This window comes from Frieseomelitta varia, unplaced genomic scaffold, assembly GCF_011392965.1.
Source record: "Frieseomelitta varia isolate USP_RPSP 00005682 unplaced genomic scaffold, Fvar_1.2 scaffold_236, whole genome shotgun sequence".
In the NCBI taxonomy this organism is placed as follows: domain Eukaryota; kingdom Metazoa; phylum Arthropoda; class Insecta; order Hymenoptera; family Apidae; genus Frieseomelitta; species Frieseomelitta varia.
Window position 1 is genome coordinate 188,713 of NW_025109964.1, and position 17,140 is coordinate 205,852.

General features: G+C 38.0%; 1 protein-coding gene across 6 annotated transcripts in view; it reads right to left on the reverse strand.

Moving 5' to 3' along the window:
• The window catches only part of LOC122527879 (protein roadkill), a 78,356-nt gene that overhangs the window by 9,368 nt on the left and 51,848 nt on the right, over nucleotides 1-17,140 (reverse strand). For all 6 annotated transcript variants that reach the window (XM_043652453.1, XM_043652452.1, XM_043652451.1 and 3 more), the window contains exon 2: nucleotides 15,460-15,604. In XM_043652453.1, the coding sequence (XP_043508388.1) occupies nucleotides 15,460-15,537 (78 nt within the window). In that variant the 5' untranslated portion in view covers nucleotides 15,538-15,604. The remainder of the gene's footprint in view (nucleotides 1-15,459; nucleotides 15,605-17,140) is intronic.

Here is a 17,140-nt window from a genome sequence, read left to right on the forward strand (position 1 = left end):
ATATAATGTAATATAGAATATAATAAAATATAATGTAAAAATCTTTATTTAGAATGGAAAACAATCTCTAGATCTTAGAGGGTAAAATAGAATATAATAAAATATAATGTGATATAGAATATAATAAATCATAATGTAAAAATCTTTATTCACGGTGTATAGAGTATGAACCGATCTAGAGAATTTTATTTCTAAAAAAAAAAAAAAAAAACTCGTTGAACGATACGTAATTCATTCTTCATCATTAAAAAGAATTCCTATTTTTTTCTAGAGGTTACGTAATCCTCTATGAAAACAAGATTGAAAACAGCAACGTGTATCAATCGCATAACGCGCACGATGGAAGAAAAGTGACGATCGGTAACGTACTCGACGATCGAGTACTTCCTTTCTGTTGTGGAACGTGACAAAGGTGTGCATCCACTTCCGCTCGTGTGATCGATTCGAATTAGCAACTGGCAAACAAAAGCTCCGACTTTTGATGAAATTCGCTAGAAACTACCGACGTATTATAGTTTTTGATATTATAGTTTCTTCGAGATTGTTATTAGTTCGAAATTATTGTTTTTGTCCTTTTAAGATTTTCACTGCGTCGAGATAACTTCGAAATCGTTAAGTGATCATTCATGGTCATCGATGATTTGCAAGAAATTGAAGATCATCAACCAACTGTACACGTTTACGAAATACGCTGTACATTATTAAAAGACACAGTAGAATAGGATTTGTTTTGAAGAAGCCAGTCGTTCATAATTCTGTACTTTTGTTACAATTTTGTAATCAAGAAGCTGCTGGTTCGTGTTGAAGCAATTATTATGTTTATGTAACATTCTTTTCTTATTTTTCGTAAAATATAGCGAAGAAAAATGAAATGCTCTATGTATTATTTTATAATATGTTACAATATCTATTGCGTACAGCATATTCTTTTCAATTAAAAGAACATCTTGATAAAAGAAATTCGAAAATTGAAAATTCGACCCTGAACAATTCTTAAATGGAAAAACTCTGTTGAAATACAAGAATGACCTCGATGCAAAATTCTAAAAAAAAAAAAAAAAAAAAAAAAAAAACTGATTTCCATCCTTGATCGAAACTACCAATGAGTCTAAATTACTCGTCAAGATCAAATTATTCACAATTATTCTCAAAGAACTGCGACAGTACAGAGTTTTCAGAATAATCTGATAATCTGACGCTTCTTCCCTGAAGAATCTGAAGTCAATCGTTCAAAAAAAAAAAAAAAAAAAAAAAAAAANAAGAAGAAGAAGAAGAAGAAGAAGAAGAAGAAGAAGAAGAAGAAGAAGAAGAAGAAGAAGAAGAAGAAGAAGAAGAAGAAGGCAAGAGGAAGAGGAAGAGGAGAAGAAGAAGACGACACCCGAGGTCAAACCTCCACGAGTCAACGATCCCTGACGTCACGCGTGTGCACGACCTTGGCGAACGAAGCCCGAGCCAAATCTATTTCTCTATTATAGTTCGCCTTCTGCTTGACGCGGGCCCTTATCGTGTGTTACGGCTGCCAGAACGAGAGACTTTCTGCCCTTAAGGGGGGGGGGGGGAGGGGGCCTTGAAACTAGTCCCTGAAACTAGCGCGGCGTGTTCCATGAATTTTTTTTATTACGAAAACACGACGTTACGCAAACAGATAACGCAAGTCACAGGTCAACGTTCGAGGTTCCCTCACGCGAGTTCGTTTTTTATTTTTTTATTTGGAAAAATGACGTCGCTTTACTTTTAAATCGAGAGATGTTCAAGGATGTTTCGATTCACTGGTACCTTATTACAGTTATCTCTCGGATAATTATACTACGCTGAAGTGAATTCATTGGACAGCTGATCGGATAGAAGGAAGTATTTCGTCATTGGAGCTTAATGCAAATACAGGAGTCTATCGATTCTTCCTTTTCGTTTATACAACTGGTTGAAATGAAATGGCAAGAATTCAGTGTTGATCAAAATTTGGTTTCAAATTCAATCGATCACGTGTATAATAATCGGGAGAAGCAGAATTATACAACTTTTGAAAATTATACATCAGACAAAGAAGTAGATAAAACATATTCAATAGCTTTTGTCTGATGTTCGAGGAGAAACTAAGAGAGCTGATGATCAGTTGGAGTTAAGAGACTGAATAATCAATTTAAACAAGTGACTATCAATTTGAACAAGTGACTGCCAGGAGCTTCGTCTGTTCGTCGATTCGTTTAGATATTTTATTGAAAGGAAAAAAATCGTGAAATAACAGACTCGTGAAAGAGAAAACCATCGTTTAAGGAATCGAGGGATCGATGCACAAAAGGAAGCGTGAGAAATGTCAGCGGAACGATCCTGGACGAAGTGAAAGTCTCCTCTCTCTCTGTTCGTCTCTCTTCGATCGCTTGTTCTCCACCGCGACGAACAATGCACGATTTCCGCGAAATATGGAAATTAATTCTTTTCATAGAAATCTACGTTGCTAATTGCGTTTTCTAAAAATACACCGCAACACAGGAGTTTTAATAATTTGTAATATATAATAATTTTATATTTACAGTATACAGTTTACAATGTATTACGATAAGTTTTATTTTATAATAGTATTTCGTAGTATTGTAAGTATAGTATATTATACTATTTCATAGTATAATACTATTTAAAATATATAATATACTATTACTAGTATATTATACTGTTTTATGCTATTGTATAGTATTTTTAGTATTATAAGTATTTCATAATACTAGAGTAACTGTGTTAGTATTATAAAATTTGTATTATAATTATCATCATATGTATATAAGCAACTGATAGAAATTTTCTTCAATTTAGAAAATTATTTGAAAAATACATTTCCCATTTGTTTACCAATATTAATGCTTTTCTATTGCGAGAAGATTCTCCGTTATAAACTATTCTTGCGATTAAAAAGAAAAAAAAAAAAAAACTATAAGCAGAAAGAATTATTTCAATATAGAAAGTAAAGTAGAAGTAAAGCAGCAAAGTAAAAGTAAAACTATAAGCAGAAAGAATTATTTCAATACAGAATATTTTTCTACACAGATCAAATGGTCTTTACTATAACCGACATTAACTGACGTGATCGAAAAACAATTATCACACGACCCAACGTGGTCATAAATAATCTTGTTTGTAGGAAAAAATATTCAAAGTGCAAAATTCACTCATCCGAGGTACACTGCTTTCTATTTATAACACGGTAGATAAAATAATTTTCTACCTAAAAACTCTTAAAGTTTTAAAAACATTCTCGGAAATATGAATTTGCATAAACAAACGACTATGCAACTATACAAACACAACCGTATGAAACGATCATTACTATTATTATCAACGAGACGAGCAAAAGCGAAGAGCATGACTCGATAATCGATGGAAAATTACTGATATTGTTACGACTTGGTAAAAGAAAATTACACGACGATGCACGATTCGTTTTGTTTCGAAGCGTTTCATTCGAAATCTCTGTCTGAGTTTGCTTTTACGTCTCATCTCAGGAGATTATATTTCTTTCTCGAAAATTTTGTAACTTCGAACGTCTCCAAACTATTTCCACAACTAAATCCGCTGTGATCTTGAAGACTGAAGCCCCTTAAAAACTTGTACGATTTTTCATCACAGATCTCTGAATATCAGACGACATAATTATACAACAGATTTCCAAAAGGTCTTAATATTCGCGTTGCTGTTCGATAAAATGGTAAAAAAAGAAAAGAGGAAATTTCAATCTTCAAAGGCTCCATGGCGAAATCCATGGCATGAAACACACTTTCTCTGAAGGAGCTTGAATTTTCACAATATCCAAAAGTGCAAAAGAGTGAAGAAGGAACTCAGAATTGTCAAAAGAGAAACGTTTGGCGTTTTAGAATCTGACGTTTATTCAGCAGATTGTACGAGTTTCAAACGTCGACAAATGTTTCATCCATACTCAGTTGTACAAAAAATTCTACGTGAACGCGTTAAAAACAAAATACTTAGCATAATCGTAGAAAAAAAAGAGAGAGAGAGAGAGAGAGAGAGGGGGGGAATAAATGCAGAGTTTCTCTCAAGAAGAATTTCATTTGTAGAAGAGAATGGTCAGCCACGAAGTCGGAAGAGCATCGACGCGCGACAGAGTCTCGTAAAAGGTTGAGTATCACGAGGAAGGCGCAGAGTAGGAAGAGGCATTTTCCAAGCTTCGAGTAAGACGTAACTGGTTACGAGATTATACGTACAACAAGCGTGCGTTGAACCTGTGGGATAACGAAGGTCATACCGAAGTGAGGATCATCGAACCCGGTGCGCACCGCGCGACCTGTTTTCAGCTGTGCTCGGCTCGCCTAGACGAGCGAAAAAATTCGTTCGAACGGGAATAGTTCTGTTGCTCGATCGCCTCTCAGTTGATAAAAGCATTTGGAAATCTAATTTATTTAGACGTTGAAAACGATTAGGAGAATTCGAAGGCAATGATAATTCGAAAACAGATAAAAAATTGGCTCGATTGGCTTGAAAACGAGACTAATTGATCAAAGAACGAAAGGAAGGAAACTGAAAATGTAAAATCCATGATTAATTTGAATAATCAATGCGTTTGCCCCCATGAGTTACGAGATACGTCGCACAGTAGTTCATAGACGAAGTCACGCTTTGTGGCATGATGTCGTACTTGAACCTGATAATCGATGCAACCTTCAGATATCGAAGACACGTCTTCGAGAGAATCATTTGCAATCGTGAAAACAAATTATCTGCCACGCTGCCACCTCTCAATCTTAATTCAACGCTTTAATCATTGAATTTTAATCAATCAATTGCAACTTTCAGTTTTATTCCAGGACTTGTTCCAGAGAATATAAAATGGCACTAGATCAATCTCTCGACGGTGAAAAAAAAAAAAAAAAAAAAAATAATAATAAAAGCATAGTAAAAGATCGTTCAAAGAAGTCGCTTCGACTCGCTTCTCTATTAAAGCAACATTTTCAATAAAACTTTGCCCGTTCCACTATGCGAAAGACCCTAGCAGTTTGATCTTCCGGTTTCATTTGCAACGAGTCAAAGTGCATACTGTGCAACGAGACGATACTTTAAAGAAGAAGCGACCAAGCGAAGTGAAACTTTACACCGCCAAGTTGATGATAACTCGTTGATACGCCAGAGATCGAGAATAGCTTTTAATTAATTAACCGACGTACATATTTCGTGCAATGTAATGATCCATGCTAATTACCGAAGAAGAGAACAGAACAGATAGAAATTTTCCTTGACTTGCTGTTGTTTAGCAGCGTAGAGAATTATTACTCTGTGTCGATACCCAACAAAGTTCATGTCATTCTGCTGTTATTCCACTGTTTCAGTAAAATTACAAGACAACAAAAAAAAAAAAAAGAAAATTTGAAATATCAAATTCCAGACATATAATAATACATATATCATATATTTTCGAGCCATTCGCGATATACTACGTTCAAATTTTATTCCATTTCTCTCTTTTTCTCATTTCTAGTAAAATTACAAGACAAACAAAAAAAAAGAAAACTTGAAATATCAAATTCCAGACATATAATAATGCATATATCACATATTTTCGAGCCATTCGCGATATACTACGTTCAAATTTTATTCCATTCTTCTCTTTTTCTCATTTCTAGTAAAATTACAAGACAAACAAGAAAAAAAAAAAGAAAATTTGAAATATCAAATTCCAAACATATAATAATACATACATCACATATTTTCGAGCCATTCGCGATATACTACGTTCAAATTTTAATTTCCATTTCTCTCTTTTTCTCATTTCTAGTAAAATTACAAGACAAACAAGAAAAAAAAAAAGAAAACTTGAAATATCAAATTCCAGACATATAATAATACATATATCACATATTTTTGAGCCATTCGCGATATACTATGTTCAAATTTTATTCCATTTCTCTCTTTTTCTCTCTCATTTCTAGTAAAATTACAAGACAATAAAAAAAAAAAAGAAAACTTGAAATATCAAATTCCAGACATATAATAATACATATATCACATATTTTTGAGCCATTCGCGATATACTATGTTCAAATTTTATTCCATTTCTCTCTTTTTCTCATTTCTAGTAAAATTACAAGACAAACAAAAAAAAAGAAAATTTGAAATATCAAATTCCAGACATATAATAATGCATATATCACATATTTTCGAGCCATTCGCGATATACTACGTTCAAATTTTATTCCATTCTTCTCTTTTTCTCATTTCTAGTAAAATTACAAGACAAACAAAAAAAAAAGAAAATTTGAAATATCAAATTCCAGACATATAATAATACATATATCACATATTTTCGAGCCATTCGCGATATACTACGTTCAAATTTTAATTTCCATTTCTCTCTTTTTCTCATTTCTAGTAAAATTACAAGACAATAAAAAAAAAAAAAGAAAATTTGAAATATCAAATTCCAAACATATAATAATACATATGTCACATATTTTCGAGCCATTCGCGATATACTACGTTCAAATTTTATTCCATTTCTCTCTTTTTCTCACGAATAGTTTTATATAAATCTTTGTGCCAACAGAGCTCGGGGAGACATTTGTTGAAGCTACTTGACACGACTGCTATCGAAACGCGGGAAGTTTGATTGACGCAGAGAGGCGAGAGAGCTTTCACGTGTGTGTATCTCGAGACGTGACCGCTCGCAGATCGGGCAGCATTATTTTTCGAATCTAATTCCGTATCCTCCAACGTAATGGTACGCGTTGGCCGTGATCCAAAACCTGCCTGCACGTTCGATTGATCCTCTCGAATACGAGAGTTCATGTGTGTTCCTTTCGTTAATCGGGAGGAGGTCATGCGACCCCGCACACTGACCCTCCGCCACTCGTTACGTCAGATTTGCGCCAATGATGAATTAGGCGTATTATTAACGACAACGTTTGTCGATGAACGTCGATGACGGTACTGAATTCGGTGTCGATAGCTTGACATCGTTGGAAAACGGTCATTAACGTATCGATATTGTCGACGTGTTATCGACTGTATCGATAGTTCTTTGAAAATGCTACACAAGGCATCGACAGATTGTGAGATTTTGTCTTTCTGGCAGAATTCTACTTTGACATACTTGGCCTCCAAGTTTCGTCATTGAGCCAGAACCTTGCGAAGATCATACTTTTGTTAGCCCAGCAGTTCGTTGAGCTTGTCTGCAACTACAAACTTATCAAATTGAGAAAGTGCCGAGGTGTCCTCGACTTTTCGTTGAAAGATTTTGTTCAATTGTTACAATTTTCCATTGCCAATTCCATCTCGAATATTTCAAATACGTTTTTTTACGGGATTATTATTAAAAATGTCGTTGAAAACAATGGCCTTCTAAAATGCACAAAAATAATGGACACAATGGTTTGAAATATAAATTGAAAAGTTTCTTTTTCTTTATATTTTAGGATTGATATTCCAACGATTTGCAATCGTTCGAAGAGGGACATTTGTCGAGAAGCATATTTAACAAACAATTGAACGAAGAAAGAACGTTTCTATAGAAATGCCATTCTACGTCAAGTTGTGCTAAAAATGCAATAAAAGGAAATAGGAAGTATCTTTCTTATTTTCGAATCTACGTTGAATTTTGATGGAAATCAATCACAGAGAATCGTGAAAAATCGTTTTGAGAAGAGGTGTCTTTAATTTGATGATAAAACGCGAATAAAGTGACAAAGCGAAATTGGTATATTGTTAAATTAAACGGTATATTGTTAAATGAAACAGAAAAGATGTACCGGTCGATGGCCTTTCTTCGAGTCGTTCGATTCGTCACGATCGTTCATAATCGTCCTTGAATCGTACACGCTTCGCGGACAGGTTCAAAAGATCGGTGACCGATCGGTCGGTAGAACAGAAACACGCCTTCCGATCGTTTACATCTCTCTATCAGCTGAGAATCTCCCTGAAGAGTCGGAGGACTCGCAATTAGAATACAGACGGTCCGATCGAGGATAGAAAGATTCGATTTTTCCTGAAATTCGAGGAGAAGACGCGCGGACTGAAAGAGGAGGAGAGATCCGGTAAATCGAGTTTGTTCTTACACCGCGACGTCGAAATAATTCATCAACCGGGACGAGAGGAACTTCCAGTTCTATTTCGAGATGAAATAACATTCACGCAGAGGCACTTTAGATGGAAAGGCACACCGCACCGAGTTTCGCCAGATTCATCAGTCGACTGTGTTATCGAGAGCCCGGATGCGGACCTCGAATCGAATCGAGTCGAAACGAACGGAAACGAAAGAGATCCGCGACCACTTCATCCGACGTCTCCTTGTTTTTAAAATCTCTTGCGCTGGAATGACGCACGTCGACAATTTTTTGTCCCAAAATTGCAAGTACTTTCTCAGTTTTAAGTATATTTAATACTAAAACTACCGAAGCAGTTAAAATGACCAATTTGTAATTTTTGCAGAGCAACTTTGTCGGATTTACAATGTTACATTTTTTTCAGAAGTTCGAGCGGTTTTTGTAAAACATATGAATAAAAGTTCGTGCCCATTGTCGTATTATAAATCTTTTTTCCTGTTCTTTGTATTCTAATTTCTTTGAATCAATTTTTATACTTTAGTCCACGGCAAAACAAGTCATACCGACGAGCTCGAAAAGGAAAGAAAGCGGCGAATTATCGTATACGGCTCGGTCGCTCGTTATGGTCCGCAATCAGTTGCCAAGCGCAAGAATCGATCACCGATGACGAGGACCGAGGGGGATTTTGTCGTTCCTTTCGAGAGGAGGAACGTTTAAATCGATCTTCCCGGAGCGAATGGGAGGAGATTGAAATCGAGCAGAGGTTCAGACTTTCAATCGAGAATATTGGATATTTAAATGGGCTGCGAGATTCGGGGAAGACGGAACGGTATTACGGGAGATCGTTCAGCGGAAGCGGAGTTTGGAAGACAGTCTTCTGCGAGATAATTAGGGTCCCTTAAACACCCCGAAGTTTAAGGACTTGCGAACTTTTATTTTCACGCCGTCGGGTTTGATTCTCTTTAGTTAAATACCCGCCTGCTCCTTCGTTGAATACTCGTGCTTCATTTTCATTTTTCACTTTCATCCGACTTCGACAATCTGTTAGTCTTCCGCGCCATTCTGTTTTGCACTCGTATTTTAAAAAAACTTTCGAGATCCCTTGAATATTTTTCTTTTTGGTCATTTCCATTTTCTATCTTTCTTTGTACTTAACTGTATCAAAATTTTACTCTCTTGAACTTTAAAAATCTCCAAAATCGTTTTTTCTCGACTTCAAATCGACCTATGTCGATTTTCTTTAAAGCTAAGTCAATCGTCTGTCGTTTCTACTCGTCAAACCATTAAGACACCATTGTTTCTCGTTACCGCGGACTTCCATGCGCTTACTTGGAAACTGAAAGACACGAAATTGCACGGAATGCACGTAATATGAAGAAAAATATACGAAGTATTCCAGAGTACAGCGCGTTTTACAAGATTTGGTACGTGGAACAATTTTCTATCTGGGTTCCTTGACACATAGTCTCTGAAACGTTGACGAGTTGATATAAAAATATTTTTCTACACGCCTGATATCTTTTAAATGTACTTTAAATCACCCGCCTCGACAAAGGTCAATCTGTCACTGCCAAAATGTTCGACTGATTATCGCAGAAGAGATTCGTACGTCGGTTACATCCCCTAAACATATTTTTCGCATAAAAATCCGCCACACCACTCCCTCGACGATGCTAAGGTAACCATCAAATTTTCCAGTCGTTCTCGTCCGAGAAATCAGGGGAAACTGCAGCAGAGCGATTCGAATGAGGAAGATTCCCTCGACAGGAAGAGGCGTAAGAAACACAAGAGGCACAAAGTTCATCGTCTTGGCCGTTTCCGCGTTGAAGAAAACAGCACGCTGGAACGTGCGAGGAGCGAGAAGGACGAAGATAGAGGCCCGGTCGACGCCCCCAGGAGTCGTTCAACCCGGCGGTCGTCGACGATCGGCCTTGAATCACCCGTGCCCGTTTACGGGAGCGGCGTGCGCGGCTTCTTCGAGCAGCAAGCAGACCAAGTCGAGAGAGGGCTTCCGGTAGAGTCCTGGACACGGTGCTCGAGCATGCGCGCCGGGCAAACTGATCTTCTCTCGCTGCAAGAAAATGGAAATCCCCGAGGAAACGCTGTTTGAGAGAGGTTGTTTACCCAGAAGAGCGAAGGACGAGGAAGAAGAAGAGGAGGAAGCGAAGAGAGAATGAGAGAATGGTAGAATTCCATTTTGCTGGAATCCATCGGGCAACAAGCGGTAAGTGGACCTCGTATAATAGCACTTCATCGATTCTACTCGTTAATTGCGACCTTTCGGTTCGTTCGAACAAGCGAACTCGGCAGTTTGTTTGGCGAACAGGGACTCGTTTTAAGATCTAACGGATCTACACGTATTTTTTTCTTTCTTTTTTTTTTTTCTTCTTCTTTGGAAAAGTGTGAAGCATTTTACTGGAGGGGATAAGAACGTTAAATTGAAGTTTCACACCTTGTTTCGTTCGGTTCTGTGAGAAGTATATTGGATTGGACAATTTAGTTGAAACACTGAAAAGCAGCGTCACTTAAAATAATTCAGTGTTCAAATGGAATCGCAAATGGTACGGTGATACATAATGTGGCATAGTTATCATGAACAGTATGCGGATGATATAACCCAACTTGTTACATCTAACATAAGCTTTCAGTGTTATTCTGTTATATTGTGTTATCCTGTTGTATTTTCCTGAACATTCTGAAATCAAACAATTTTCAGATCATTCTAAAATCTATACATCTAAAATGAAGGGAACGCAAGACCACATTATTTAAAGTCAAAAATTAGAAACTGAACTGACCGAAAGGATGAAATATTAATTAAATATTAAGTTAAATTAAATATTAAGTTAAATTCAGATTAAATATTAATTAAACATTGATAAACAAAAAATATTAATTAAAACAAGCATAATCTTATCATACAACGGATGTAGTACCGTGTATTAAGAACAGAAGAAGAACAAACGATAGAACAAGAAACGCGAAACGGAGAAAAAGAAGCAAGAGAGGAGATGACGACGACGTAAAGTAAAAATAGAAACACGGAGTACGAAGTGAACGAAAGTAAACGAAGAAGACAAAAAAAAAAAAAAAAAAAAAAAAAAAAAAAAAAAAGGAAAGACAGAAAAAGGAAAAGGGCAAGGCAAAGGATATGGCGAAGAAAGCGTAGAAGAAGGCCAGAAGAAGAAAAAACGAAAGCTTTCGAAGAAGACGTGAAGAAAGAGAGAGAATTTCTTCAACGGGAGAAAGAGGAAGGTGAAAAAAGAGAGCTTGCGAACTTATTTCGATAAGCGAGACGCGAGTCAGCTTGGCTGGTTGACTGGCTGGCTGTCGGTGTGTAATGGAACACGTGCCTCGAGATAACGACGTGGAAATGAAAGGCAACGAGTGATAATGGCTCTGGCGTATGGGGCTTCGCCGTTCTAAGTGACGAGGAGGGGGAGAAAAACATCAAATTTCGCGTTGCGGATGTTTCGCGGAATCACAGATAGATGAATGAAGGATGAGAAAGATCGTTTTTCGAGAACTGGCGACGTTTGTCGAGTCTGGTGAGTGGGACGAGATTTTCATTGAGAAATTGACACAGCGCGTGAGTGGATTTAGGTTGCCTAATGAAGAAAGTTGACGAACTTGGATCGATGAGCACGATTGCTGATTATGCTGACTGCTGGAGATTCGAGTAACTCAGAGGGGAATTGAGAAAAAATTCGGTGATCATTTGGACGTGTCAGCGATATAGTAGAAAAGTATAGCGGCTGTTGTAGCATTTATTTACTGTCTAATTGGGATCGGGTGTGCGTATGGAAATTCATCGCTCAACCAATACAAATATTTGACATTATGAGAATGAGATACAGAGCTTAATTGAAAGAACGTTCGAAACGTGGCTTTCCGTAGCTTGACGCGATTGGCAATATCGATGAGCAAACATCCGGTAGAGAAGACCGAACAAATAAATGAGAAATGCGAGTTATTAACTTTCGTGAACCGATAAATTCGAGGTAGCAGAGATATGAAAATTACTCGACAAACTGCAAAAGCAAACAAACAAAACGAGCATTTAATGTAGAGTATTAAGTACTTTCCGTACGCTTGACCACTTGCGCTGATTGCGGACCATAACGAGCGGCCGAATCGTATACAATGAATTCGTCGCTTTCTTTCTTTCACACTTACGACACTACATCGATAAAAATTATTGAAAAGTAACAAATTTATTATATATTTGCTGTTGCCTGAGTTATATTCAAATATACTTAAAAAAAACTGAGAGAGAATATTGCAATTTTGGGACGAAGAATTGTCAAAGTGCAAGAGGTTAAACTGATGGTTAAATTGGTTAAAAATTTCGGTGGAATGTCAAAGCGATAAAAGAAAAAAAACACACACACACAAAATGGAGTAAGTTGAAATTGCAAAGGCGCAGAGGAACGTGACACGATTGCGGTTGGATGATTCGATAAACGTGTATCAACGACGTAATGGCACGAAAATGATCACGGTTTGTGGATCAGCTTGACGACGAGGAGGACGCGAGTTGCTGGCTCGTGTAGAAGCGAACGAGAGAACAAAAACAGTTACGGTACGGCCTGATACAAGGCTTGAAATAATAATAACGTGGAAAAATCTCTACAGTCTGCGGGGATCAAAGAAACGGCGAGGCTAAGTTCGACTCGAGCGAAAGGACGAGAAATGGCTGGTGGTATCGGATAGAAAAACAATCCGGGGTGGTCGAAGATTACGGAAATGGTGATGATACCACGAACAACCACGAAGAACCGAGATCTCGTCTTTGGATGACGATCTCGATTTATTTTCTAGGAAGTGTTATTGCAAAAAGTTAATTCTCATTTTAAATGAAACGACTAGCTCGAGCAAGAGCCGCCGAAGAATTGACTCGAAGAACGTTTAAAATGACGCAAATTGCTCCAACATGTCAATTGCTCAACATGATTTAATAGGTGAATTAAGTTGCACTTATCGTAGACTAATTGATCGACTAAGTGGTCGCATTCAATTCATTTCGAACTATGTACGTACATCTATTAAATGTAATCGCTTCCAGTGTATTTCAAACTATATGAAATCTATTTAAAATCAGCTTGAGGAATAACAAATAAATTATATCGTTCCCAACGCGATGCCACTGTTGAACGAATTTTATTTAAAGAAACATTGCCAACAGAAACAGAACCAACAGGAACATTTAACCCAACATGAAACATAATCTTTCCAACTAAATTTAAAAGATCGTAAGTTATTTATTGCATTTATTAAGTTCATAGAGTTCAAAGCTCGAACCAGTGGATGAACCACTGTCGTGGACGTGTCGATCGACTTTTACTTAATTTTCCTCCCTGAGAAATGGGAACAGGCCGTACGAAATTCTCCGTAACGAGGCTAGAGGAACGAAACGTTGCTTTTCGCCCACTTCAGAGAAACGATCGCCAGATCGGTCTATCGATTTAAATTCAATCGTGAAGGGAAGACCCTCGGAAGTCGGAGGCAAGGGACCGATTGGGAACGGTGCTGCAACGCTTTCTACACTTTTATCGAGCCCATCGATCGCCGTGTTACGACAGATTCAGCGCGCGAAGCTCTCGGCGCGATTGCTGCCACCGCGGCTCCGCGGCGGCTGACGAAGCGAAATCGCCGCGTGCATTACGAAAGTTAACTGGAGCACGAATCGACTTTCGATTCGGTGCCGCCGCCGCCGCCGCCGCCGCCGTATCCCCCCGAAAACCGAGAGTTACTCCAACGAATTGAGAGAGACTTGGGTCGTGGATTCGACTTTGGCAACTCGCTGCATTATGCAAATAAACGCTTTGAAAACGTAAGAGAGAGAAAGACGGATGATGAAGGGAATTCGAACGCTCCAACATCTCTCGCGGGACGTGGAAACAAAGCGATGAAAGAGAAATATCTAAACTCCAAAACTCGTTAAGGTGGACCCGATGGAGATTAGTGGAGATTAGGTGGATTTAAACTCTAAACTCGAAGAACAATTAACTCTGATTGTGTGGCGTTTCTGTTTGGCAATATCTGGTGAAATTGCTGACGCTTTGAACTGTTTCGAACTTTCTGAAAAGAAACTGCGTGGTGCAATTCGGTCCTTCGCTCGATCATACATCTCTTGTTCCTGTGGAGCCGTCTGATCGATCTCTCGCGAAAAAGACTGACGAATCATCGCGGTGAATATTTTCGCAGACGATTTAGAGATCGCGGCAGGGAGCTGCGGGATATCTAGTCGCAGGTCATTCACACCGCGAGGGGACGAGCAGTAAAAATAGAACGAGAACGTCAGGAGTCCATGCTCTCGCGCGCGACCACGGAGGAGGATGATATCGACATAGACGACGAAACTGACCCAGAAGAGACGCAGAAAACACCCTTGCGACACGTCCTGAGCACAACCTGAGTAGTTTTAAAGATTCTGTTCGACCGAGTGGCTCCTAAATACTTGTATCTTTTCGAATCTTCTCAACCCCTTGGCGCTGGCAACTGGTCCGCGGACCATAACGAGCGACCGAACCGTATACAATAATTCGTCGCTTTTCTTCTTCTTTTTCTTTTGAACTCGTCGTAGGTACGATATCGCTGGACAGAAATTATTAAGAGGTAATAAACTTATCGTTCGCTGTGCCTGGGTTGTTACATTTAAATATAACATAAAAACTGAGAGAATGTTGCAATTTGGGACGAAACGTTACTCCATATAAACTGACGCGTGGTTTGTATCAAGAGTAGCGAATTTTGGAATTTTATTTGATCCAAGGAAAGAGGGAAATTCGTGTTGAGCAATTAAAATTGAAAAACTAAAAGAGGCTTTCACGTACGTAGAAGTTTCTCTATTTGATCTGGCGGATTAAACGAATAACAAATATTTCCTTCTGGCCGATAGTTCGAAGTCTGCAACGAACGAAATAAGCTGCGTCAACGTCCCGGACAATTTCTTAATCGCTCGAATAAGTATTCCCCATTGCTGAAAGTTACGTTGTCAATTCGAAACGCGTACAATGGAAAACAGGGTAACAAATGGCCCCTGTGAGTGCCCTCGGCTCCCGCCAACTGCTATTAAAGCTCATCGCTAACGACCAATTAAACTGCAATTAAATTGGTTTCACTCTGGCAGCCCTAACAAGACACTGCTCTCGCAACTGCCACGTTTGAATTGTAAGAAACATCGTAAGAAACGACGTTAATCATCGCCTAATGTGTCTGGAAAGAAAAGAACAAGAGAACTCTAAAACTCAATTTAACAAACTGTCGTACTGTATAAAGAGACCGGTGTAATAATTTTTCTTAATTCGCCCGGATAATTCGTGGATCGATCATTTTCACTCGAGAAGGTCTGCCTTTCGTTCTTATTGTCTTTTTCAACGTACGGATAGCAACTCAGAGGGCAACGTTCGATACGTACCTGCGTGTAACACCAATTTTCGGCCACGGGGGTGTTCACTTCCGGTGGTGGAGGGCTAGGTACGCGGCTTACTGCCATACTACTGCTGCTGTGCAAGTTTGAGCTGACCCGCGACGTTTGAGGCGCACAGTCGCTCACCGCAAGCCTGAAACAATTTGTTCCCATGTTATCCTATAATTCTACTAACTTCTGCAGTTTCCGTTTTTTTTTAATCAGATTATTCCTCACGGGGTTGGCAGAACAAAATATTGGTATGAAACATTTGCTATTATTTGTTGCGTGTCTAGTTTGGATTAAATGGCCCCACGTTGTTTTCCAAATGTTTTACTCTATCTTTTGGGCATTCAATCATCGACGAAAGAAAACGTAAGAAAATGAAGAAGGTCAGGAGTCGATAGAGCGCTAGAAAGCAAGGCAATATAATTTTCGGAGGAACGTCCACGCTGACGTCTGTACAAAAAACGGCAATATTTCATCAAGAAAAGAGGTTTAATTTATGGCACAGCTTTAAACGTTATTGCTCTCTCTGTCTAAAGATCTAGAGTCAGAAGAGCCAAGCAACCCGTTACAAGGTGACAATGGTGTCGTACCTATAACAGAAAGCTGCCAACATAACGGCTGCTCTCAAACTTCTAGAAAAATTTTATCTCGCAGAAACTTTATGCTAACCCCAAAGTTTCCGACGCAAGACGCTCGAACGTAATTCCAAATATCGAAATCTTTCGTCTGTAAAAACAATGGGTTGTATTTGTTCTGAAATACATATAATATATTTAATATTTAATATAATATAATATGTTTTATATTTAATATTTAATATAATATAATATGTTTTATATTTAATATTTAATATAATATAATATATATTATATTTAATATTTAATATATATATTATATTTAATATTTAATATATGTAATATATTTAATATTTAATATAATATAATATATATTATATTATATTTAATATTTAATATATGTAATATATTTAATATTTAATATAATATAATATATATTATATTTAATATTTAATATATGTAATATATTTAATATTTAATATATGTAATATATTTAATATTTAATATAATGTAATATATTTTATATTTAATATAATATATATCTAGAGAATAGAACTGACTTCGATTAAATTCCACTGCATTGGTTTTGAAATAGTTTCGAATACTTGCATTTTACGGATAGATCTGTCACAGCACAGCGTGTACTTTTGGAGGCTCGAGTGCAATTTCTTCCCTCACTCAGAATTCATTGGTACAAGTGCCATACACCTTTCAAAGGGTCGGCTTTCAAAATCCTTGGAACTATGAGAATTTCTTCTGTTATCGAGACGATAAGAAGAACGGTGGATGGCAGAGCACACGTGAACGTCCGCGTGTCGCACGTTGCACCACGAGGAGGGAAGTCGCTCGATGCGAGGGAAAAGGGGTGGCCGGAGGAACAAAGAGGGCTGTGAACACCGGCGGAGAAGGAGGAGGAGGAGGAGGTTGGAGAACGGAGAACGGCGAACGAAGAGGGTGGGGGAGGGTAGGACGAGAGAAAAGAAGCATGAAAGAAGAAGGGTATGCAGGGCACGCGATGGTGCTCACGTGCGCCAAGTACGGAACTACTCGAGCGTCATCGAGTCGAGTACATTAGCCCCGCAGGTTCATCGGACCTGCTTCTCGAT